Here is a 22,069-nt window from a genome sequence, read left to right as displayed (position 1 = left end):
GGAGCAGCTCTTTGCAGACATGGGGTGTGGTAGGGAAGGTAGTTCAGGCTGCTTGACCTCTCGGCACAAAGGCCTTAGGAACACGCCCATGGTGGGAGGGCGGCTGCAGCGTCGGGGAAGAGCCTGCGACGAGGCTGCCCAGCTCTACTACCTTGGGCAGGTCACTCACTTCCTTTCCCGGGACCTGAGTCTGCTCACCTGAACAATGGGCACCATCAAGCGCTACCTTCCAGGACTGTCGTGAGAATCTGTGCAAATGTCCACAGTCCTGGGCACCTGGGAGACCCTCAGTAAAAGCCCTCAGTCGATGCGCTGAATTGTGTCCCCTCCCCCTCCCCAGATTCATATACTGAAGTTCTAACCTCCGAATGTGACACTTTGGAGACAAGGTCCTAAAGAAAGCAATTCTCAAAGGAAGTATTGATGAGTACGTTAACATGAGGTCATTAAGGGTGGATTCTAATCCAATATGACTGGTGTCCTTATAAGAAGGGACTAGGACACAGACACACAGAGAGAAGACCATGTGGGGACATGGAGAAGACGGCCATCTACAAGCCAAGAAGAGAGGCCTCAGAGGAAACCGACCCTGCTGACACCTTGATCAGACATCTGGCCTCCAGGATTATGAGAAAATAACGTTCTGTTGTTTAAGCCGCCTAGTCTGAGGTCCTCTATGACGGCGGCCCTGGCAGTCTAACACAGACGATGGCATTACGGCCTCACGGTGCTCCCCAGGGCCTCCCCACATGTACAGTGATCCCTCAGGGGCACCCCAGCACCCATGGTCCCGGCTCTTGCCAAGGGCACAGGTCTGGGCTGGGCAGAGCTGGGTTCTCTGCCCCTTCAAAGCTGTGTGGCTTTGGTCAAAGCACTTCACCTTTCTGAGCCCCCGCTTCCGAATCAGTAACAGAGCATTTTACCATCTCGTACTGTGTGAGGACTAAGCGAGCTGGCGCGTGTAAGTGGCCCAGCTCATGGCGGATGTTCACACCCTGAAGTGGTTATTATAACAATGAGATAAGGTTACCCAGGACAGAGAGGGAAGAGAAGCTTTCTGGAGAACAGAGTGGGTGGTGATTCAGGGCGGATCCGCTGGCCCTGGGTGGGCCACAGGGCTGGGTTGACCACAGCTGTCTACACGCTCCCTGAATCTGCGGCAGGGCCTGGGCCTGGGCGGGCTCCTGGACGGCCATTCCCAGGTGGAGCGGGCCGTCGCTTCCTGCCAGGGGCCCGGCTGTGTCAGGGTGAAGGACGCCGCCTAGCTGCCCTGGTGCTGGCCCCGCATGACCAGTTTCCGGAGCTCATCCCAGAAGAGCATGCTGAGGATGGTGTGGGGACCCAGGCGCAGGTAGGTGGGGCCCAGACCCTTGTAGAGCGCCAGGGGGCCCTCCTGCCGCCAGATCTTCACCAGGCAGTCGGCGAGGCCGCCATACAGCCGGCCCTGGGGACAACACAGGGCAGACATCACTACAGGCGTCGTGGGGCCCTGGCTGGCACAATGGGGCGCGTCTGTGTGTACAGGCTTCTGTGGCACATCAGAAAGGGCACTCCCCCAAGCTCGGCAAATCACATAATAGTAACCCTTCGGGCTGTGAAAGTTAAAAAAAGGGCCTCTTCCTCCAGGCAGCCACAGCCCCAGGCCAGGGGCTCAGCTTGGTTAGTGGCACGCAGGTGGATTTCACCGCTAACTCAGCCCGTGGAGGGCACCTCTGTGTTGGGCACACCTTGCACCAGTGTACGTGGTGGCCCCTGTGCGTCTGTGAGGCTGGGGGGTCAGGACTCGATTCCAGGTCAGGCTCCCCCACCTACCGGCTGCGTGACCCCAGGCAAGTCACTTGATCTCTCTGAACCCCCGTCTCCTCATCAGGAGAACGAAAGTTGTTGTGAGGACAGAATAGAATCCAGGTGTGAAAATGCTTAGTACATGCTTGGGACATAGGTGTTCAGCAAACAAGCCGAATTAATGTGTGTGTGTGTATGTCACACTTCTCCGTGTCTCTGGCTCTGTGTGTGTGTGTGTTGGCGGATGCTGTCCAGCTCCCACGCCCTCCCCCACTCTGTCCCCTGCTCACCCTGCCCGCTCTGTCCACAGGCTGATTGTACAGCCGCGTGCTGACCACGTCAAAGGGGGTCATGACTGTGACCACAGCTACGCTGCTGATCATGCCCCCGGCCAGGGCCACCAGCCAGCTGTCCTCTGGGAGCCACTGTGGGGACGTACAGGCTGCTGAGCCCTGGAGTGCCCTCCACCCCCCCACGTGGTGCCCACCCCATCCTCTCGGCGCCCTGGGGCTGGAAGAGCTAGGGAAAGCGGGGCAGATGACGCCCCTCCGGCCACTCCCCCACCCCCACCCCCCACCGCCCTGAGCTCCTTTACAGCTGGAGGGTTCACTGCGGACTCTCCACTCTCGCTGGACCCGAGGGCCAGAATCACGGCCCTGAGGGCAGAGTCAGGGCCCTCGGCTTTCTTAAGGGGCCTGTCACCACCCCCTGGGCTTCCCTGCATGGGGTCCAGCTGGAGATGTGGAGGCGCGATAAGGGGCGCGGGTGTCCCCCACTCCTCACCTGTTGCTCCTGCACCCAGGCCTTGGCGGAGGCGAAGGTGGCCAGCTGAGCAGCCGAGCCGACCATGACCCGGGGCACGGCCCCACCCACACCCTGCCACAGCCCCGCCAGGCCCCGCTGCCGCCAGATGGTCCCCAAGGCATCCAGGACGCTCTGCAGGGAGAGGGCACAGGGTCACCGGGCAACCCCTGCCCACCCAGGGGTCCATCCAGCCCACCTAGCGGGGGAAGCTCCGGGGAGTGACGGTCCCCACCTGGTGAGGGTGCTGGTGTCCCACAGCCATCGCGGCCACCGTCTGGGCCTGCAGCTGCGTTTTGACCTGTGAGAGCAGAGGTGACACAGGGCCTGGGGATGGAAACTTAGAAGAGCCTGGACGAGCTGTGCGTGTTGAGGGCACCCCTCCCCGGGCCCTGACACCCAGACCTCCTTGAGCCCACACCTGCAGCTTTGCGGGGGGGATGTGGAATAGGGTTGGGGCTGAGGCTCTGGAGTCGGCTTGGGTCTGCATCTGGGTGTGACCTGGGACAAGTTACTTAACCTCTCGGCCTGCCTGCTCACCCTTGGAAGACTGCTCTGGGGACCAAGAGAGATGATGAATGTAGCATCCAGGTTGGGATGTGGGGCCCTCTCTCGATGGAAGCTCTATGCTGAACTTGCACAGGGCACGCAGGAAGACAAGTGACCACGTGGGCCTGAGCCAGCACACCTCCTGCCACCCTCCGCCCCCTCCCCTGGCTCAGGACCAGTGGGGCGGGGGCCCCAGGGGAGCAAGGTTCAGGGCGAGGCCCTGGTGCCCTGGACCAAGGGGCAGATTCCAGGCCTGGGTAGGGATGTCCCGGGGAGCAGCCCCACCCCATCTGCTCCACGGAGGCCAGCCCAGGAGGCTGCAGAGCCCCCATGGGAGCTGGGTCCCAGGGTGGGAGCGGATGGAGACAAGGCACTCACCAGGTAAGCAGGGCTCCCCACGAAGGCTCCCAGTGCCCCTGCCACAGCGCCCGCGACCACGGTGCCACCCGGCTGCTGGGCGAGCCCAGCCTGGCATGCCAGGCTGTAGCAGTAGAAGCGGACACCGTTCATGAGGCCCTGGTAGAGGAGGCCGGCAGCCAGCCCCTTCTGCAGGCCGCACAGCCCATCTGCACGGGCGATAGCGACGACGGAGGCCACAAGGCCCCGGTAGTGCCGAGGATAGGTGCCCCGGGCCTGCAGCTCCCCCTGCAGCTGCAGCCGCGTCTTCACCACCTCCAGGGGGTTGGTGAAGACACAGGCCAGGCAACAGGCCGAGGCGCCCAGCACCAGGTCCACAGCTGGAGCCACCGTCTCCATGGCCTCCGGGCCAGGGACCGGCTGTGCCCGTGTCAGGGGCATGGGCACGGGCCCTGGGGTGGCGGTGCTTAGGCTGTCTTCACCCGCACAGGGCCACAGGGCTGGGGATCGAGGGAGCCTGGGGCCATGTCTGGAGGGCAGAGTTCCGGGGCAGAGCGGCCGGCTGCTGCCAGGCGGCCCTGCTCTGTCTCAGGAGTCCACCTGCTCTGCTCCTTCCTGGGAGCCTGGGACACGCCCCCGCCGGCTCTGGACCAATCCCAGCTGCTTACGTCCCCCACACCTCCCTGCGGGGGAGGGCCTGGACCCTGGGATCTGGGGGAAAGGTCACCTGGGCCCCAAGGGAGACGCGGGGGGGATGGGGGTGGTGTGGGGTGGGACAGAAAGTGCCTATCAGCCAAGACGCCTCCTCCTGCCCCTCTGGTCCTCCAGCCTTCCCTCTGGCCCTGGGGCAAAGGGCTGGTGCTGCTGCCCTCCCTCTGGCTTGGCCAGTCCTGCTGTAGCTCAGGGCCCTGGGCAAGAGGCAGCTGCTTGGGAGGCTCCTCTCAGCAACTGCCCCACCCCCACCCCGCCCCGCACCCCTGCCACTGTGTGCCGTCCCCTTTCCCGGCCTCAGTCTTCCAGTCTGGCTCCCACGGTCTGTGGTCCCACTGCCAGTGACAGCAGAGGGCTCCGGAGTCCTGTGAAACTGATCTGGAATCCCAGGAGCTGCTATTATGTGTGCCCAGGGCAAGTCAGTTCCTTTCTTTGAGCTTCAGTCTCTCCATCTGTAAGATGGGGATAGGGGTACCCACGGCAGAGGTTCTTTGGAGGATTACAGATGTGTGAAGAACGCCTAACACAGTGCTTCACTCAGTAATAGGCGGCCCACATCCCCCCCTGCCCTGGGGGCCCTGGGTGGGTAGGAGATGGAAAAATAAGGGCCACTGTGTCTCAAGGAGTGACCTTGTAGCTTTGGTCACTCACCTGGTCGCACTTGCCCCCTAGGCCTGCCCTTCCTCTTGGTGGGAGCTGCTCCTGGGCCGTGGTTCTCTGGAGCAGAGGTCCAGGCATGGGAATGGACCTTTGTGCCTGGTGAGAAGGGACCTCCCAGCCCTGGGCACTACTGTCAGGTGCCAGGCTGCTCTGGTGGGGGGCCAGCACCACCTTGCCCACCTCGGCCTCTGCCCCATGGTACCTCTCTCTTGCCAGGGCCACCCTGCATCACCCAAGTCCCCATCAGAACCAGAGGCAGGGCCGCCCTGCCCAGAACCCCACCTCTGTGGCCTCCACACCTGCTTCTTCCAGGTGTCCACCCCTTTCCTCCCAGCTGTGAGGCCCTGGAGGCCGCCGTGCGGAGGGGCTTGAGGGCTGCAGAGCTCCTCCTAGGCCTGGAAGGCTGGGCACCCTCTGGCCAGCCCCGGGGTAGCAGCTTAACAAGAGGTCTTGGGGACAGCTTGGATTCTCCCGGGTTGATCCCGAGTGGCCGGCACTCAGCCCCCAGAGCTGGGGAGGCAGGGCAGGCAGGAGTGCCCTGCCCTGGCAGCGTAGCCACGGCCTGGGACTCGAGCTGGTGGCTGCCCTCCCCTGGCCACTGCAGGAAACAGGAAGGAGGGCAAAGGTCCAGCCAAGAAGCTCCCAGAGCCCGAACTCCTCCACACAGTGAGTGCTGGGGGGCAGCCGCCAGTGATCTGGATCCCGGTGTGGGCACAGAGCATCTGACGGAAGAGCATTTGTGGAATGAATGAGGATCGAAGGGCCGAGTGGCCTGAGAGGAGGCGCCGGAGATCCCTCACCTCCATCCTGGTCAAAAAGGGCCAGTGACAAGTCTTGGCAATATAACATGTCTATTTTATTTTAAAAAACAAAACCCAGGCCACCTGACCCCTTCCCCCAGAGGGCCCTCTTGGGAAGGTACCTGGCGCCAGCCAGGCAGGGGACACAGGCTGGTGGGCTTTGCTCCTCTCCAAGCCCTCCTCCCTCCCCTTTGCTCCTGGCAAAAGGAGATGGCCTGAACCCTGGGTCCTACAGGCACTGCCAGGTTTGGGGGAGGGGAGGTAGGGGGCCGTGGACATGCAGGGCCTCCTGGTAGCCAGGGAGGGCCATCCCGGCCCCCTGCAACCCCCCGGGCCCTGGAAGGCAGGGAGCAGTGTGCTCGGGGATGGAGCTCGTGAGGAGAAGACATGCACTGAGACCGCGGTGTTCCAGCTTCCCTCCCAGCCGGGTGAATGTTCAAACATGAACAGGGATGGCCGGGCACTCAGAGCCCCCAGGGCGGCCTAAGCCTCTGCCCGGGCCCCTGACCCAGGGGAGGAAGAGGGGCTCCTGCCCTCCCAGTCCTTCTGCTCCCCTCGTGGAGTGCGGCGGTGGCCCCGGGGAAGGGGGCCGTGCATCTGCGGAGCCCATAGGGCTCGGACCCTCTGCCCCCAGCACTTCCCAGTTGCCGCCTGCCGGGCAGGAGGCCCAGGGTGTTGAGCACCCATTCTGGATCCCTGGGAGGGAGACCTTGTCTCAAGCCCCACTCGGTGGTTCTGCTGCCCGGGAACGAGGGTGGGAGCCTGACCCCGAGCAGCCGCTCGCGTGCCTCCCTCTCCGGCCCCTCCAGGACGCCAGCCAGCTCCACCTCAGCACCAGGGGTCCCGGGAGGCTCTGCCCCGGCACAGGCTGTCGCTCCGCTGCCAGGCGCTGTGGATGAGGCTCAGGGCGTCCTCGAACTTCTTGTTGGAGGCTTCCTGGATGGCCTTACGGGGGAGGTCCACCTGTGTGGGGCGTGCAGGGAACCTGAGGGCTGTACCAAGAGCCCCCAGGGAGCCGAGGGGCCGTGGGGTGCCCCCCGCACCAGGTGTAACCTTGCCCTGGAACTACATCCACGCTGCTGAGATCTCCTGCTCCTCAAGGAGGGGCTCAGGCCGACGGGGTGACGCTCCCTGAGCCGCCCCCTTCCAGGGAAGGCCCCGGTTCTCGGAGGAAGGGGCTGGGGGTGGGGCCGGGAGGCGGGCCATGGAACTCCGCCCAGGGCTGGTCCGGAGCTTCCGCGGGGCAGCCCAGCACGCGCTCAGACTGCGATCTGTCCAGGCATTCGATGAGGCCCTCTCAGCCTGGTGCTGAGCTCCGTGCCCCCATCATCCGGACACAGCTCTAGCCCCACCGTAAGCACTTAATGCCGGCTTTTTCATGGGAACTGAGGTGGTCAGGAATGGCGTTTCCTGGGCTCTGTGCTTAGCTTTAGCCTCACACTCACTGGGAGGCAGGGTCTTGCCCCTTTGGTTTTACACATTCACGTCCATCCCAGAGCTCCTAGTGTGGTGCTGCCCCAGGCCCCCAACTCCTGCCTCGGTCTGAGCCGTGCAGGGGCTCCTTTCCCTAGGGAAGGGCTCCACTCCTCAGGGGCCTGGGCAGCCGGGTACCTGGTAGATGGTTTTCCACCCGGAGTTCAGTGCAGACAGGAATCGGTCCAGTTCAGATGTGCAGCTCAGGTAGATGACCCAGGGTGGGAGGGGCTGCTGGCTGTCCTGGGAAAACTCCTGGGGAGAGCGGGGGCCCCAGGTGAGCAGACACAGCGCTCCTTGGGCAGGGCCTGCCTCCATCGCCCCCTACCCGGCTCACCAAGACACAGTACTCCTTGCCCGGTTCAGTGGAGACGGCGCTGATGTCGGCCAGCTGGGCGGTGCCCAGGGAGCGAAAGAAGCTGGTCTGGCAGTCCTCGTGGCACGTGAAGAGGCGGTCATTTGTGATCACCAGGCAGCAGGGGATGCAGGGGCTGGGAGTTACCCCCTGGGGGATGACCTGAAAGGCACCAGCAGAGCGGAGGGGAGGGGCAAGCTGGAGCTCTCCAGGGCTGGTCTGCACCAGGACTCCCCTCTGCCCCTCCCTCCAGAGGCCAGGCAGGCTCCGCCCACCTCAGGAGTACAGGGGCCGACAGGGGTGATGGTGGCAATGTCAGGCCACAGGCGGCCCTAACCTCCAGGGTTCACTCCAGGGCTGGCCCCTGGAAGTCCCATCTTGATCCTCAGAGGCTGCTGTATGACTCGCGTGGGCTTGGGGAAGGGACCCTGGGGACCCGGGGTGGGGTTGGGAAGCAGTGAGCCGTGGGGCGGGAGGCCCTCACCCCTTTGGACACGGCCTGGCAGAGGTGCTGCATCCAGTCGGCCATCTCAGCCTCGCTGCCGGCGCTCAGCTCCAGGCAGGGCCGGTCGGCGAGGATGACCTGGAAGGCGTGGGGCCGGTCCGTGGTGCTGGATCTCCGACAGCCACCGCATTGCTCCCCCCTGGGCCAGAGGCGGAGGGTGAAACGGGAGCAAGGGGGCAGGGGTCAGGGGGCATGGGCGGAGCCCCTGGGGTTGGCCTGCCCCGGAGTCCCGAGGGCTGGAGGACACCAGAAGGTGGGCCAGAGCCCTCCGGCTCTAAGGAGAGGTGCAAAGCCGCTGGGCGGCCCTGCCCCTTTTCTGTGTAACACCTTTTATCTCCACAATCACCAAGGTTCGTCTAGATACCTGACTAGGGCCAGGTGAGGGGTTGAGAATCAGCTCTTGGCTCCTGCCCTCTCAGAATCAGTGCACATTCATTCCTGTTCCCCTTACGGGCCTGATGTTTCCTCCAAGCGTGTGTGTGTCCATCCTACCCATCAGGTCAAGTGCTTCCCAGGGAAAGGACTGCCTCCCCTATCAGATCGGGGGACGCCTCCCCTACCTGATGGGATCCTTTCCGGGCAGGGAGCTCCTCTTGCTTCCCCACCCTCTCCCCATTCACCCAGGGCTCAGCAGACCCCAGGGCACTAAATGGGGGTGGGGCCGAGGGGGTGGGGAGGCTGAACCGACAGGAGGGAGAACCAGTTCAAGCCAGGGAGGATGGGAGCCCTGAGGCTCAGGCCCAGCCGGAGCCCCGACACCTGCCCGGCACCTCCCATCGCCCAGGACACTCACCCCATGTTCACCGAGAGCAGGGGGGTGACATCAGTGCGGTCGGGATACTGGTAGAGGATCCCGTTGCTGCAGGGGCACAACGTGGCAGGGGTGAGGCCTGTCCCAGGAACTGGGGGCCACGTGGGACAGATCCCAGGGACCCCCACAGGCTGGGGCCTGAACCCCAGAGGCCAAGGAGCCCGGGGCCTGCCTTCTACGGCAGGGAGGGCGGACGAAGAACTGCAGAGGCACAGCAGGGAGCGCGTGCCCCCAGCCCTGGGGACAGACCCGGTCTTCACCTGGGGCATTCTGGGCTTCCCTGGGCCCCAGAGGGCTGGCTCTACAGAGAAGATGTGGGATCCCAGAGGATGTCTACTCCAAAGCCCTTGACGGGGAGGGCGCTGTCCCCCATCCCAACCTCCGGGCCAGAGCTGCGGGGGCTCCCACCTGAGCACCACGAAGCACGTCTTCCAGTGCTCTTTGCCCAGGTAGGAGGTGCCCGCCTTGTAATGCAGCATGCCTTCTTTGGTGACGGCGCCCTCAGGGGGCAAGCAGTGGCAGGGGGTGCGGCCCAGGGACTCGTCCTGGGGGTCCTGCCAGTGCACGAGCCCGTAGAAGCACACAGTAACAGTGGTTGCCTGCGGAGGGGGCAGGAGACAGAGCGCTGAGGTCTGGGCCAGAAGCAGGAGTGGCCGCTGGCGGGGTGAGGACACACCCCCCGTGGGGAGGGGGACAGGCCGGGAGGGAGAGCCCCTCCTAGGTGGGCGATGGAGAAACGCTAGAGACAGCTATTTGCACCTCTTGACCCTAACACCAGGGCTGTCATCTCGGGGACAACACCCCCCCCCCTCCCCAGGTGCTTACCTCACACTTAGATTCCTGGGCCACAAATTTGGCCAGTGCCAGCTTCTCCATGGTGGCATCAGTCAGGACGCTGGGGTAGGGTGGTTCCCGACAGCCCTTGATCATGGCTGACTTCAAAGAAGCCAAGAAGAACCTGTACGCGGAGTGGGGTTTGCTGTCAGAGGCCTGAGGCCCCCACCCCTCAAAGGGCCATGGCATAGTCCTGGGGACTTCCGGCCTGAAGGGGTCACAGGATCTTGGGGGGGAGGACCTGGCTGGAACCAGAGCTCCGGGTGGCGGGTGGGGCAGTGATGTGGCAGCAGTCCATGATCATCAAACCGTGGCCGGGAAAAGCCTAACCCTTCCCAGTGGCCGAGGGGTCTTGGGTTGTGACCTCAAGGGAAGCAGCGGGACTTGTACAAAGACCTGATCTCAGGACAGACAGTTTCCGTATGGAAGTGCAGGGGGCACGTGTGGCCCCAAGGCCCCCCAGCCGGGCTTGCGCTTTCTCTCCTGTGGGGGTCACTCCTGCCAGCCCCCTTCCTCTCTGTGGGCCACTCAGGGTCTGAGGGCACCAGTCACTCAGTGTGCCTGTCACCTCCCTGCTTCTCTGCCCGGCCTGCAGGCTCCAGAAGGAACTTATCTCTGCTTTCTACTCCTTCAAACCCCACTTCCTACCCTCCAGCCCCAAGGGTGTGGCCAGGCCAGTGGCAGATGCTGATTCTCCAGACCCGCAGAAGGGGGCGTGTCACTCACTCGGCCAGGGCCACGTCTGCCGTGTCCAGCAGAAACTGCTTCCTGCGGTTGGTGCATACCAGCTTCACTGTCTGCTGGTCGAGGCCCACCTGCCAGAAACCACACCCTCACATGCACACGGGGCTTGGCCGCAGCTGCCAGAAGGGGCAGCCGTGGCCAGATTGAGGGCGGGCAGGGGAGGGAGGCAGCGCACTCTGAGGTGACCACAAGGTGGGGAGGGATGGTCAGATGTACAGCGGAGGAAGAGGTACCCTCAAGCTTGCTTCTTATCCCCGGCATCAGGTACAGAAGCTGCTCAGAGGTAAGAGCTGGCACCCACCCCCGGGGCTGAGGCAGGGGTCAGCCTTGCTCTGCAGGTCTGAGGCGGGGCAGCCCGAGGAGCCCTGCCCTACAGCACACACCAGTCGCAGAGCCTGAACTCACCGACACGTAGTCAAGTTCATTGTAAGAAACAGCCTCTTCCACCAGGTATGGCTTCTCTGTGGCCCCTGAGAGAGGAGACCCCAGTGTCAATTACCCCCAGTGGCCTCTCGGTCCTCCCCCTGCCCCATTTTCTAAGACCTTTTCTCCACGAGGACCCGTCCCTGCCCTGCGATCTGAAATGATGAGGTAGGAGAACGACATGGCGTGCTCATGGAGGGGGGCCCCAGGCTCATGTCCTGGGCCAGCTGGGACTGCTGACAACCTGTTTCATCACCACGTGCCAGGCAGGACAGAGACACTCAGGGCGGGGCCGGGGGGAAGGGAAGGAGGGCGGCAGTCCGTCTCATGCCCCACGTGCCCTCGGCAGCTGCCCTGGCCTAGCCTGGGGGCGGCAGGCACCTTTCCGGAGCAGGTAGACGTAGCAGTCTGTGAGCAGCACGTACAGCAGCTGCAGGTTGCCCTCCATGTGCCCTGTGCTCATCCGGATCATCTGAGGGGCCGAAGCAAAGAGGTCAGGCACCGTGGCGCCCGCCCTGCCCCAGACAGCCCGCTTCCCCTTCTGAGCAGAGGCGGTGGCCCGTCCGGCCTCGCCTTTGCTGTGCTGGCTCTTGCTCATTCCTGAGATCCTGGGACTTACTTTGAGGAGCTGCTCTTCGTTTTCTCGAAACACATGGATCATGAGCAGGAGTAAGTGATTGTTGTCTACTCTGTGAGAGGGACAAGTGCAGGGAGGGCGAGGTGTCAGGCTAGGGCAGGGGCGCGAGAGGCCACACAGGTGCACAGAGACGACACACATGCACGGGGGCGATGCAGGCACCCCGAGGTCTCATGTCTGCAGTGGCTCTGCCCCCCACCAGGAGCCAAAGTGAGGGAGGGGAGGGCCGCACCCCTTCCTACCTCCCAGCCCAGGCTAGGTCTTCCGGAGGTTGTGCTTGGTGTGTTTGGAGGGCAGATGCCCAATGTGCCCTGATCCACGACAGGGGCGTCTCAGGCAAGCGGCACAGACAGACTGGCTCACCTGAACTCTGCCGAGTGGCTCATCTCGGAAGGGCTCCCCTGACCCTCATCCACCCCAGAGTCCTCGGCGCTGCTCAGACAAGGGCTGGGCTGGTCTCGCTTGAGTCGGCAAAGAGTTTCCTGGGTCTCAGGCTCCTGCTCAGGCACAGGTCCCTCACCGACCAGGGGCAACCGGGTCTCCGGCTCCTGGGCCTCTGGCTCCTGTGTCTCCCCCGGGGTGTCCTCTAGGGGCCGAGGCGCCTGTCCCGGTCCTCGTCCTCCTCCCTCTTCTTCTTGGCCAGCAGCCGCAGGGCTACCAGGAACATGCAGCGGTTGGCCAGGCCCTGCAGGGTCATGGTGGCCGCCACCTGATGCAACAGTACCTGGACTCTCAACGGTAAAGCGGTAGAAGTCCATTGGGGCTGGAAGCCCCTCACTAAAGTCGCAAAATGGCGGCCTCTCCGGGGCGTCCCCGGGAGAGCCAGTCCGAAAGGGCTGGTTGGGGGGCTCGACGTGGGAGCACCAGGTGCTGGGGTCCAGCTGCCCGTTGAGCTGATCAATGACCTTACTCAGGGGCTGCCCCAAGCACTCCATGGAGGTGTCTTTCATCTCGGGGATAAGCAGGCCCACCTGGCCGGGCTCTGAGCGCTCGCTGCCCTCGGCTGTGCGGCCGGGCCCCTCTGTCTCCTCCTGGGCGGAGGCGAGGGTCTTGTCTGGGGAGACCCGCCCGGGGCCTGGGCTGCTGACGAGGGTGTCACCACTGCCCCGCCTGGCGCACGTGTGCTGGGTAGAGGCCGGGTGGAGTGGACTTGCTTCCTCATCCGATCTGGGCTTCTTCTTCTTGCCAATTTTCTTCTTCTTGGTGACCCTGGATGGTAGTGATGGGGAGAGGTTTGAATCTGAGCACCCCAGTACTGAGGGCAACGAGATGGGCTGGGCCCAAAGAGGTGATCTGGGACTTCCCTGGTGGCTCAGTGGTTAAGAATCCGCCTGCCAGTGCAGGGGACGTGGGTTCGAGCCCTGGTCTGGGAAGATCCCACATGCTGTGGAGCAACTAAGCCCACGAGCCACAACTACTGAGCCCGTGTGCTGCAACTACTGAAGCCCATGTGCCTAGAGCCCGTGCTCCGCAACAAGAGAAGCCACCGTAACGAGAAGCTGGTGCACCGCAACGAAGAGCAGCCCCCGCTCACCGCAACTAGAGAAAGGCCAAGGGCAGCAACAAAGACCCAACGCAGCCAAAAAATAAATAAAAATTTTAAAAAAATCATTTAAAAACAATGTCTTTCAAAGGAGGTGATCCTGGGCGAGGGACCTCTGAGAGCACAGCCAGAGCTTCAGTGGTCCCGGGCAGCACTAGGTGGGAGGCCGGGGGTCGACAGCAGCTCAGGCCCCAAGTACTTCCCACTGCCGGCAGAGGCAGGGCCAGCACGAGGGAGGCACAGGCGGTAGCGGCCAGAGGAAGCCCTGAGTGGGTCCTGTGAGTTCTAGCTGACGGCACAACTGGGCTAGCTGTGCTCTAGGGAACAAAAACAGGCCATGGCTGATCAGACCAGTGGCCCCCCTCTACTCAGCCTCCCCCTAGGATGTGGGCAGCCGACCCTGAGCTGACCCTTCTTTCCGTTCGGGGTCATTATGGATAATTCAAAAGAATCAAAGCCTTCTGAGCTCAAACTCCTGGCTCCTTGGTTTCGAGTTGGCTGAAGTGTGCCTGGCTAAGCAACCCTCGGTCTGAACCACTCAAGCTGCTCTGGACTCCAACCAGCCTGTGGGAGCTGGACTCCTGGCTCCAGTCACTGGAGAGCAATTCCCCCACCTTGGGCCGGCAAGCCTCTGGGAGGTCTGACGTGCACGTCTTCTTACTCAGGGCGGAGAGACTCAAGAGCAGGAGCCGGGGAGGTCAGGGAGCCGAGGAGGCTCTGGGCCAAGAGTTTCCCAACCTGTTACCCACCTCCTCTTTCCCTGTTACGTCCCCAGCAGTATGATGAAGATGCTCTTCTTTCAGCGAGCCATGCTGAACTAGAATTAGTACGAATCTCAGAAATTGTGCTCTAATGTCCAAGAACTCCCTTGGAACGAAGTCTAGGCTGAAGGTGCTTTCTGGATGGACCAGACGAATGCCCCAGCAGTCTGGGCACGGCCCCAGAAGCCGGCCATGTTGATGCCTGTGTCAGCCATCTTCCAGGCTCGGGCCCTCTGTTTCCTCTTTTTTTTTTTTTTTTTTTGCAGTACGCGGGCCTCTCACTGTCGTGGCCTCTCCCGTTGCGGAGCACAGGCTCCAGACGCGCAGGCTCAGCAGCCATGGCTCACGGGCCCAGCCGCTCCGCGGCATGTGGGATCTTCCCGGACCGGGGCAGGAACCCGTGTCCCCTGTCTCAGCAGGCGGGCTCTCAACCACTGCACCACCAGGGAAGCCCCTCTGTTTCCTCTTGATCAAAGAACTACTGAGCAGGGGAGAGGTACCTAGTCTCCGGGAAGATGCCCAAATGCCCTCAGCGGGGAGGAAGGTCCTAGTCTGCGTGGACTAAAAAGTGATGCTAGGAGTGGACAGGATGGACACCAGGACATTCACCAGCTTCTCGAGGCCCCTCCCCACTGACCTGATGACCTCGAGCTCTGTGCAGGTGTCTGGGAAGTCCGGGGTGTGGAGCTCCCCCTTCTCCTGAGAGGCGGTGTGCACAGGGGTGGTGTCGGAGGAGGACACTGTCTCCGCCTGGTCCTCATTGAAGGGGTTGTGGCGCTGGGTGGGACTCTTGGTGGAAGCCTTGCTGCTGGTCGGGTCCGAGGCCGTCGAGCGGGGGCCACTGACAGTGTCTGTGAGGTCTCCATCTGGGAGAACAGGAAACACGAGACAGCCCGTCAGACACCAGCGGGCCCCCAAAGCATGCCTTATCTCAAGAGGGAGGCAGGTGAGTTCTTTTCAGGGAAATCTGATCGGGGTCGCCTTGTTTCAGGAGCAGAAGCCCCAGGCCGACAGGACACGGGATTTGTGCTTTAAGAGCAGCTTGGAGGAATGCCATCGCCACCACCACTGGGGGCCCCCGAGCGCTCACAACAATGTGGCCAAGTTTGAGTTAAGAGCTCCAAGGTTAAGCAGCCTCCAGGCTTAAGCCCCTTGGGGATGGTGACCTTGATGCCTCTCAGTTTAACCTTAGAGCCTCCTTTAGCTCCAGACACCCCCGATCAGACTGAGATACCCAAAGTCCTCTGAAGGGTCCCCCACAGTGGCAGGTACAAAGGAACAACGGAAGAGAGAAGAGAACCAGGATCAGAGAAAATGAGGGGTTCAGAGGCTGCGAGGCCAGGACAGGGATAGTCCAAGGGTGAGGAGTGGGGGGGAGGGGCAGGAAGGAGGACCCAGGGCGGAGGAAGCAAGAAAGGCGCGCAGAGCGGCTGCCCCTCGCCGCCACAGATGCCCTGTGGGCCCTTCTCCCTCGATATCCCACCAGGCACCCCTTTAAGGTGGGTGCTGAGAACTCCATGTCTTCCAAACCTCAGCCTGCCTACTGGTCCTCTCTGGGCACACTCTCTCCCAGGGCTCCACCCTGGGAGATGACGCAGCCCCTCTAGAGGGGAGCTGGTTTAACGGCTGCCCTCACCTCCAACCGTCCATCCCAGGTCACTGGAACGGGACACAGAGGGGAGGGAGTGTCAGCATGAAAGCACATAGGGTGTTTATCCAGTGGCAGATGGGAGGCCGCCCATGCTGGCAGAATAGCCTGGGTGACAGTTAATGACAAAGCACACAGGATGTTCACGCTCCATGTGCAGCTCGCACGCATCTTGCTGGCCTTTATCTGCCGGAGGGGACGTGGCCAACATGCTTCCCACCGTCAGCCTCATCTGGAAGGGCCAACCTGCTTAGTGGATCTTGGAAACCACTGGGCAGCTGTCTGCTGATGCAGCACATCATCAAAAGTACACTGTCTTTTAATATAAGGACAAATGAGGGGGCAAAAAGCAACTCCCAGCTCTGCCAGAAAAACACTAGTGAAATAGGAGACTTTCTTCAGATGTCCAGGGACCCCAGCCAGGGCCCTAGTCCTCAGATGCAGAAAAGCCTGTCCTTCAGTCTGAAAGAAGCCTCCTGCCAAGCCCACGCGTTCCTGGTCCAGCCTGGGATGTGCAGTTACATCCCCCTTGGGGAGGGGGTCCCAAGAGGTGGGCAAGCAGATCATCGGACGTGGTCAAGGCTGGGATAACCACCAGTTCTTTTTTTTCTGGCTGTGCTGCACAGCAGCATGTAGGATCTTAGTTCCCCGACCAGGGATCAAACCCGTGCCCCCTGCAGTGGGAGCGTGGAGTCTTAACCACTGGACCACCAGGGAAGTCCCTACCCCCCAGTTATGTAAATGAGCCAAGGACCATGAAAAGGCCTCCCCAATCCCCACCCCAGGGCCCAGAGCTGCCCTCCAAATCCTGCTCTCCTCCAGGTCTGAGGAGAAGACAAAGCCTTCCCAAGTAAGCTTCCAGAACCTGCTCAGGGCTTCTTCAGTGCTCTAGGAACTCAGGAAAGCAGGAGATCGCTGCTGGGACAATCTCAGCCCGCCCTGGAGCCTGGCCCGGCCCGAGCAAGCAGTGTGACTGGGCTGTTAGTTCTCAGGCCACAGGGAGCTCTGGAGGGCTGCAGACGAGGGTCAGGCCCTGCTTGTCAAGTGACTGCAACAGGCAGCAGGTAGCTGGGTCAGGAGGGGGTTAGTTGTTAGAGGGGTGGGGGCGGGGTGGAATCAATGCCCAGCATGTGCGCTGCGAGAAGAGAGGCTGAAAGGATAAATGATGTTGTTATGATGGAATTCTGGATTTCAAGCTAATCTTAACTTAAAATGGGGGACTCTTCCATGGTACTCTGTTGGCCAGTTTTTCCCAATGCGATATCTTATTTCCCTCAAACTTAAGCTACTGCACACTTGCGTTACTTGGGAAAAGATCATCTATCAGATGACGGCCCTAACAACACGGGGCTCACGGGAGCAGCAGGGAGAACCGCCGTCCCGCGGCGGCTCTAGGTGACCAGTCGGCACCTCCTCCTCCAGAGGCTGCCCCCCTGCCCCCATCCTGGGTGGAAGTGGCCCACAGGGCAAGAGGCTATTTAGTAAGGGGGGTCTGGTTATGGCCTCAGCTTTAAGGAGGAAGGATTAACCTTCTCAGAAACATGTCCTCTGCTTGGAGTGATCCCGGGAATCCTGGGAATAGCTCATGACTGTTTTCAAGCCCAGAAGTGGCGTCACCAGCAGAAAAATGCCCGAGCATTGCTGCCACCTAGCGGACAGGGTGGGAGGGTTGACAGATTTTATTTTAGTCGGCCTTAAAACTTCAGAGAATCTCCCTAGAGGGAGTTTCAGTCATGCCAGGGCAATTTCCCTCGTTTGGACCTCAATCTCTTTCCAAAACACCCGAGAGGAAGCCATTAAGAACAGAATCAAGCCCCTCTGCCTTTGCTTCCCGATGCTTCTGATACAGAAGCGCATCTGACCTAAATAGGAGCTTTCAACCCACACGTTCAAAGGCAGTGTTTCCCTGCGCACATCTGGTGTATCGACTGGCACTGGAATCAGGAAGGGTGATCCGTGTGTCCCCGAAATGCAGACACTTAGCGACTTCACAAGGCCACTGCATAAAGGCAGGAGTCCTGCCCTGGGAGAAGGGGTTGGCCTAGGACTCAAGGTCAAGTTCTCCTACTGCAGAATTCCATCTACCAGAACACCAAACTTGGCTTGATTATGATCATTGACGTTATTATAAATAATAAGCTGATTTTGAATCATGCAGCAAGCTTGGTATGGAAACGTTGCAAAACAGGAAAAGAGGGTAACAGCGGACTCTGTCCCACCTTCCCAGTCTGTGCTGGGTACAGACGGCACTGCTGGAAACACATCTCCAAAATCATAATCTATAAAAATGAGGGACAAAACTGAAGATTAGAAACACAGGCAGTGGAAGGGCAGGGAGGGTGGGGGCAACAGGGTGGGAGACATTGGGAGAAAACAAGAGAGGAAAAATTAAACTTTCTACATTTTATCTGACAACCTCAGGGGAACTCTGAGGACCCCAGCTCCTTCTCAGCTCCGGTACTGGCCCAGGAGCCTCTGACGAGCTGGAAAGACCTGGGGGCAATCGGTTCCAACCCCAGAAGGACACGGCTCCCCTGTACCTAACCTCCTTTCCTTCCCTCCACCCCCAGCAGCTGAGATGAGGTGGGCTCAAGGGGACACTTCTTTCCCTGGGCAATGTGGCCGCTCCCTTGAGGCCCGTCCCTCCGGCTTCTGGCGGCAGCCCCTGAGCCCAACCCAAGGAGACTGAGCTGCCGTCTCCTGCTTCTGCAACGAGCAACACAAGCCTTGCTAACAGTGAGTCTATGTCCCTCCCTGGGACATAGCGCCACAGCACAGGCAGAAATAAAGAAAGAAGAAGGTCAAGGTCTCAATGTGAATGCAACCCTAGGGAGTCCCTGGGGCTGAACTTGTGCTTGGAGCCCCTTCCCTGGAGGTGGGGTGGGGTGCCATAAATGAAGAGCTCTGGTTTCCCACAGGGGACGAAGGTGGGAAAGCAGCCAGTTTTATTAGATGAACACGGAGGCCAAAGGTTTGGAAGAAATCAGGTTGTTCCAACCAGTTGTTGGACCAAAATAACCAATGACCTACAGGCGTGAGGACGTTCTTTTTCAGTCTTTGGTGGCATGCGTGTGACCACCTCCAACATGCTGGCAGGTATGGGAGGGACTCGGAAATCGATGGACCCGTGGGGAAGGGGGGCGAGTCTTCCTCTAAACTTTAGGCCCATCGGGTCCTCCCTCCTCCTTCTAGGGGTTGCTTATAGCCTCTTTCCACCTAGAATCGAGGGTAGGATGAACTCCCCCGAAGTGGGTGGCAATCACCCCTGGAATGTCAGGAAGAGTTTCCAGGCTGCCCTGCTAATCCCCCCGACCTAAAAGAACTGCCCTGGGCATATGGCTACAGGTTTCTGGAAAAGGGTCTAACATTCATAAGATCTCATTTTGGCTTTTTACCCCCAGTATCAGTTTTTGAGCCACCACAGGGACTCTGAGGAAATGAAGATCTGGGAAACGACTGGCCCCGTTTAACTCCGAATTTCCACCACTGGACCGGAACCAGCCAAGAAAGACTCCCCTCAGTCAGGCTTACGCGGCTCCGAATCCGTTTCGCCACAGAGGCCGGACTCCTCCCCGCCCCGGGCACTCACCCTCACTAGACGGGGCGATGGCACTGTCGTCCCACTCCAGGGTGGTGGAGGTGACGGAGTTGAAGGAGTTGAGGGAGAGGCTGTCCGAGCCGTGGACCGAGCTGGGGAGGCGGTCTTCAAAGTCCAGCAGGTACTGGGGTTTGTAGTAGTCGGGCATGTAGGGGGCCAAGTCTAAGTAGGGGGCGTCCTGGGGAGAGAGGGGGAGAGGCAGGCTTGGGTGACGGGAGGCCTCGGTGGGCCCAAGGGCACAGCCTTCCGAGGATCTGCCTTCACACCCTCCCAGGCCGGTTTTTCTTTGGAAATCTATGTCCTTAAGGTGCTAAATCCAGAAATAAGCTGTTAAAAGAAGGACTGTGAACGGCTGTGGTTCGTAAGGCTGTGGACTTGGGGCCCAGAGATGACAGTGCCCACTGGGCCTTCTGACCCTCCTTGACCTCTTGTATTAGAGTTGCTCATTTGCTCCAGTTTCTACTACTTTTCAGTAGCCAAGTTCCTCTTCTGGTCTGTGCTGTCGGGGTTGGGACCTAGGCTGGTGACCCGATTAGGATGGGGCGGCTGCGTGCATCTTGACAAGACTGCAGAGGAGCCTCTGTAGCTCCTGGGCCACCCTGCACCTCTCCAGTGCGTGACCGTGACCGTGAGGGAGGCCGGGAAGCAGGGAGCTGAGAGGCTTTTGCAGGATCCCGGGAGGCACAGGGATGAAGCTGCCTCGTCTCTCGACAACGACTCACGTCCTGGACTCACGTCCTGATCACGAAGGAGAATACTCCAGTGCTAAAACGCTCCAGGCAATGTGGCTTTTCTCCAATGTGGGACAGAGAGACAGGAAGGAGTCCCCCAAACCAGCAATTCTGGCCAAGAGAGAATCACCTCAACCCCACACCGTTCCACTGGGCAGACCCTGAGCTGTTCCCTCACCTGAACGGAAAGGACGACGCTCGGACTCAGTCACACCCGTCAGGCTTCCTGAGCGGGACCACGCGCCCAACCCGCCCGCCCCTCTGCCCCCACGAGCAGCGAGAGCCGTGGCGTCTCACCAGGTCCAGGTCGAACCGAATGAACTCCAGCCCAGACACCAAGGTCAGGAAGAGGGTCAGGTGGTCATGGCTGCAGACCAGGGCATTCCTGCGAGACACGGGAAGGGGCGAGGGTCGTTCTGGGTCTGGTTACCAGCGCGGCCCCATGGCCCCCGCCAAGCCAGCTGCGCTGAGGTTGGGCATGTGACATCCCTCCACCCAGAGCTTGATGCGGCCTCCACCCACCCCCTTCCAGCACTCTCCGGCTGGCTCTGGAGCCAGACGACACTTTACCGCCCTGCCTGTGTCGGGGCCGCAGCAGCTCTCGGCAGCTGCTCTAAATCCCCCGTTTCCGCGGCAACCCCAGTGGAGGCTGAGCCTCCAGTCAGGACTGAGGCCTGGGTGGGGGATCCGGCAGGGGCCGACTAGGCACCAGACGGCTCACAGGAGCCCGGCTGGAACCAGCACACCTGGCCAGGGCCGTCAGAGGCAAGCTCCACTGGCCCTCTGGCCATCGCTGACGTGTCCTCAGCACGCACCGCCAGGCTAGGCCTCGGGGTGCCAGTGTGGCGTCTGCGTGTGACAGGAGACATTGGGACGGGGCTCGGGTGCCCTGGAGCGGCGTGAGACAGCGCCCCGGACACTCACTTGACGTAGTACTTGTGCAGGAGACCCAGGTTCTCTTGGAACAGCCGCAGGTAGCTCTCCAGGGAGTTCTCGTTGAGGGCCAGGTACAGCCAGGCCCGACCTGCAGACAAAGGGCAGGAGTAAGCCAGTAAGGGGTGCTGGCTTTCCTTGGCCCAGCAAGGGCGGGAAGGGCAGGAAGAATGGCCGCGGGGAGCGAGCGCCCCAGCAGCCTTCTCTCCTGACAGAGCGCCGCACCCTGAGATCTTGATTTTCCCCGTCAGACCCTAGCCTGTAACTGGCCAGGAAACTTGGATGAACGGGGCAGATCGCAAACTCCAGATGGGTTGAGAAATGCAAGGACTTTTCACTGATCCTGTAGCTGACACTGACCCTGGCTCAGGGAGAGAGGCGAGACCCCCCCGACTAGGTGCTCGGGCTGGGATCTGGTAGGAGCCCCGCTCTCTTCAGCATCTCACTTTCCCTCCTCACAGCCACGATGTTCCAGCCAAATGTCGTGTGTGGGAAGAAGAGAGGCCTCGTGGAGGCCGCTGGCATTTTAACCAGCCTACGCCACTGGACACCACAAGGCACCCGGCCTCCCAGGCGGACCCTGAGGTCACACCTGAGCCCCAAGCTGCCCACAGGGAGGGCGGGACTGGTCCCTTCGCCGAGTCCACCTGGTACTACTCACTGCGTCCCAGGTTGGTGGCCACGTGCTGCAGCACCTCGATCTGCTTGATGGCCTCTCTCCGGGTGAAATGCACCACGAGCACCCAGTAGCCAGATGAGAGGTCTTGCAGTCTGAGAAAATAGGACAGGAGCTGCTATGACCTAAACAGGGCCACCCTGGGAAGCTGCAGTCAGTTGGTCCACCAGCCTTCGTGTCAGGAGGAAGCTCAAGGCTGAAAGCGAGGGATTCCCAGCGGGACCCCCAGGCAACCACCAGGCCTTCACACCATCATTTCGTCTGTCACTAATCCTTTCCCCAGTCATTCATGCCCGCTCAGAGACGGATTACTGGGATAACCCCAGACAGTCTGCAGCCCACCTGAGCGAGACAAATCGTTTTCTGCTAAAGGAAAGAAGAAATAAAAGGCAGACAAGTCTAGGGACTGCCCTCTGGAGGCTACTCACGGCCTCAGGGGTCCTGCCCCACTGCTCTGTACAGTCCTCTCCAGAGGCCACCTCCTTACCCATAGAGCAGGGCATGGTCCAAGTGCTCACACAGACGCTGGAGGACCTTATCGTGGTTCCGGATGGCAGGGGTCTCATCTTCACATGCAGCAAAGTAGCTCTGCAACTGAAAGGAAAAAAAAAAGAAGTTCCCCCAGATTAGAAATGGATAATAAAGAGGAGGGCCATGGAAGTTCTGGAATCAAGAAGGTAGCTGAGGGGGCTTCCCTGGTGGCGCAGTGGTTGAGAGTCCGCCTGCCGATGCAG

General features: G+C 61.0%; 2 protein-coding genes across 3 annotated transcripts in view; both read right to left on the bottom strand.

Moving 5' to 3' along the window:
* Window positions 1–1,261: 1,261 nt before the first annotated feature.
* Window positions 1,262–3,933, bottom strand: SLC25A34 (solute carrier family 25 member 34; the record flags this gene model as incomplete). Its single annotated transcript, XM_079697923.1, has 5 exons — window positions 1,262–1,444; window positions 2,076–2,210; window positions 2,569–2,721; window positions 2,822–2,887; window positions 3,514–3,933. 5 exons carry the CDS (start codon window positions 3,931–3,933, stop codon window positions 1,262–1,264), a joined length of 957 nt encoding a protein of 318 aa, XP_079554049.1.
* Window positions 3,934–5,697: 1,764 nt separating this feature from the next.
* PLEKHM2 (pleckstrin homology and RUN domain containing M2) overlaps window positions 5,698–22,069 on the bottom strand; it is a 40,818-nt gene continuing 24,446 nt past the window's right edge. The window contains exons 2-20 of one of the 2 annotated variants that reach the window (XM_079727129.1): window positions 21,823–21,929; window positions 21,321–21,430; window positions 20,651–20,750; window positions 20,024–20,111; window positions 18,987–19,173; window positions 17,617–17,676; window positions 14,387–14,615; window positions 11,809–12,654; window positions 11,428–11,497; window positions 11,190–11,280; window positions 10,791–10,855; window positions 10,368–10,456; window positions 9,633–9,765; window positions 9,216–9,406; window positions 8,790–8,855; window positions 7,976–8,135; window positions 7,474–7,653; window positions 7,275–7,391; window positions 5,698–6,626 (exon numbers count right to left, since the gene is read on the bottom strand). In XM_079727129.1, the coding sequence (XP_079583255.1) occupies window positions 6,492–6,626; window positions 7,275–7,391; window positions 7,474–7,653; window positions 7,976–8,135; window positions 8,790–8,855; window positions 9,216–9,406; window positions 9,633–9,765; window positions 10,368–10,456; window positions 10,791–10,855; window positions 11,190–11,280; window positions 11,428–11,497; window positions 11,809–12,654; window positions 14,387–14,615; window positions 17,617–17,676; window positions 18,987–19,173; window positions 20,024–20,111; window positions 20,651–20,750; window positions 21,321–21,430; window positions 21,823–21,929 (3,024 nt within the window). In that variant the 3' untranslated portion in view covers window positions 5,698–6,491. The remainder of the gene's footprint in view (window positions 6,627–7,274; window positions 7,392–7,473; window positions 7,654–7,975; window positions 8,136–8,789; window positions 8,856–9,215; window positions 9,407–9,632; window positions 9,766–10,367; window positions 10,457–10,790; window positions 10,856–11,189; window positions 11,281–11,427; window positions 11,498–11,808; window positions 12,655–14,386; window positions 14,616–17,616; window positions 17,677–18,986; window positions 19,174–20,023; window positions 20,112–20,650; window positions 20,751–21,320; window positions 21,431–21,822; window positions 21,930–22,069) is intronic. The other variant, XM_079727130.1, reaches the window with a different exon arrangement.

Source organism: Hyperoodon ampullatus (assembly GCF_949752795.1).
Source record: "Hyperoodon ampullatus genome assembly, chromosome: 2".
Lineage (NCBI taxonomy): Eukaryota > Metazoa > Chordata > Mammalia > Artiodactyla > Ziphiidae > Hyperoodon > Hyperoodon ampullatus.
This window is presented reverse-complemented; position numbering and strand designations above follow the sequence as displayed.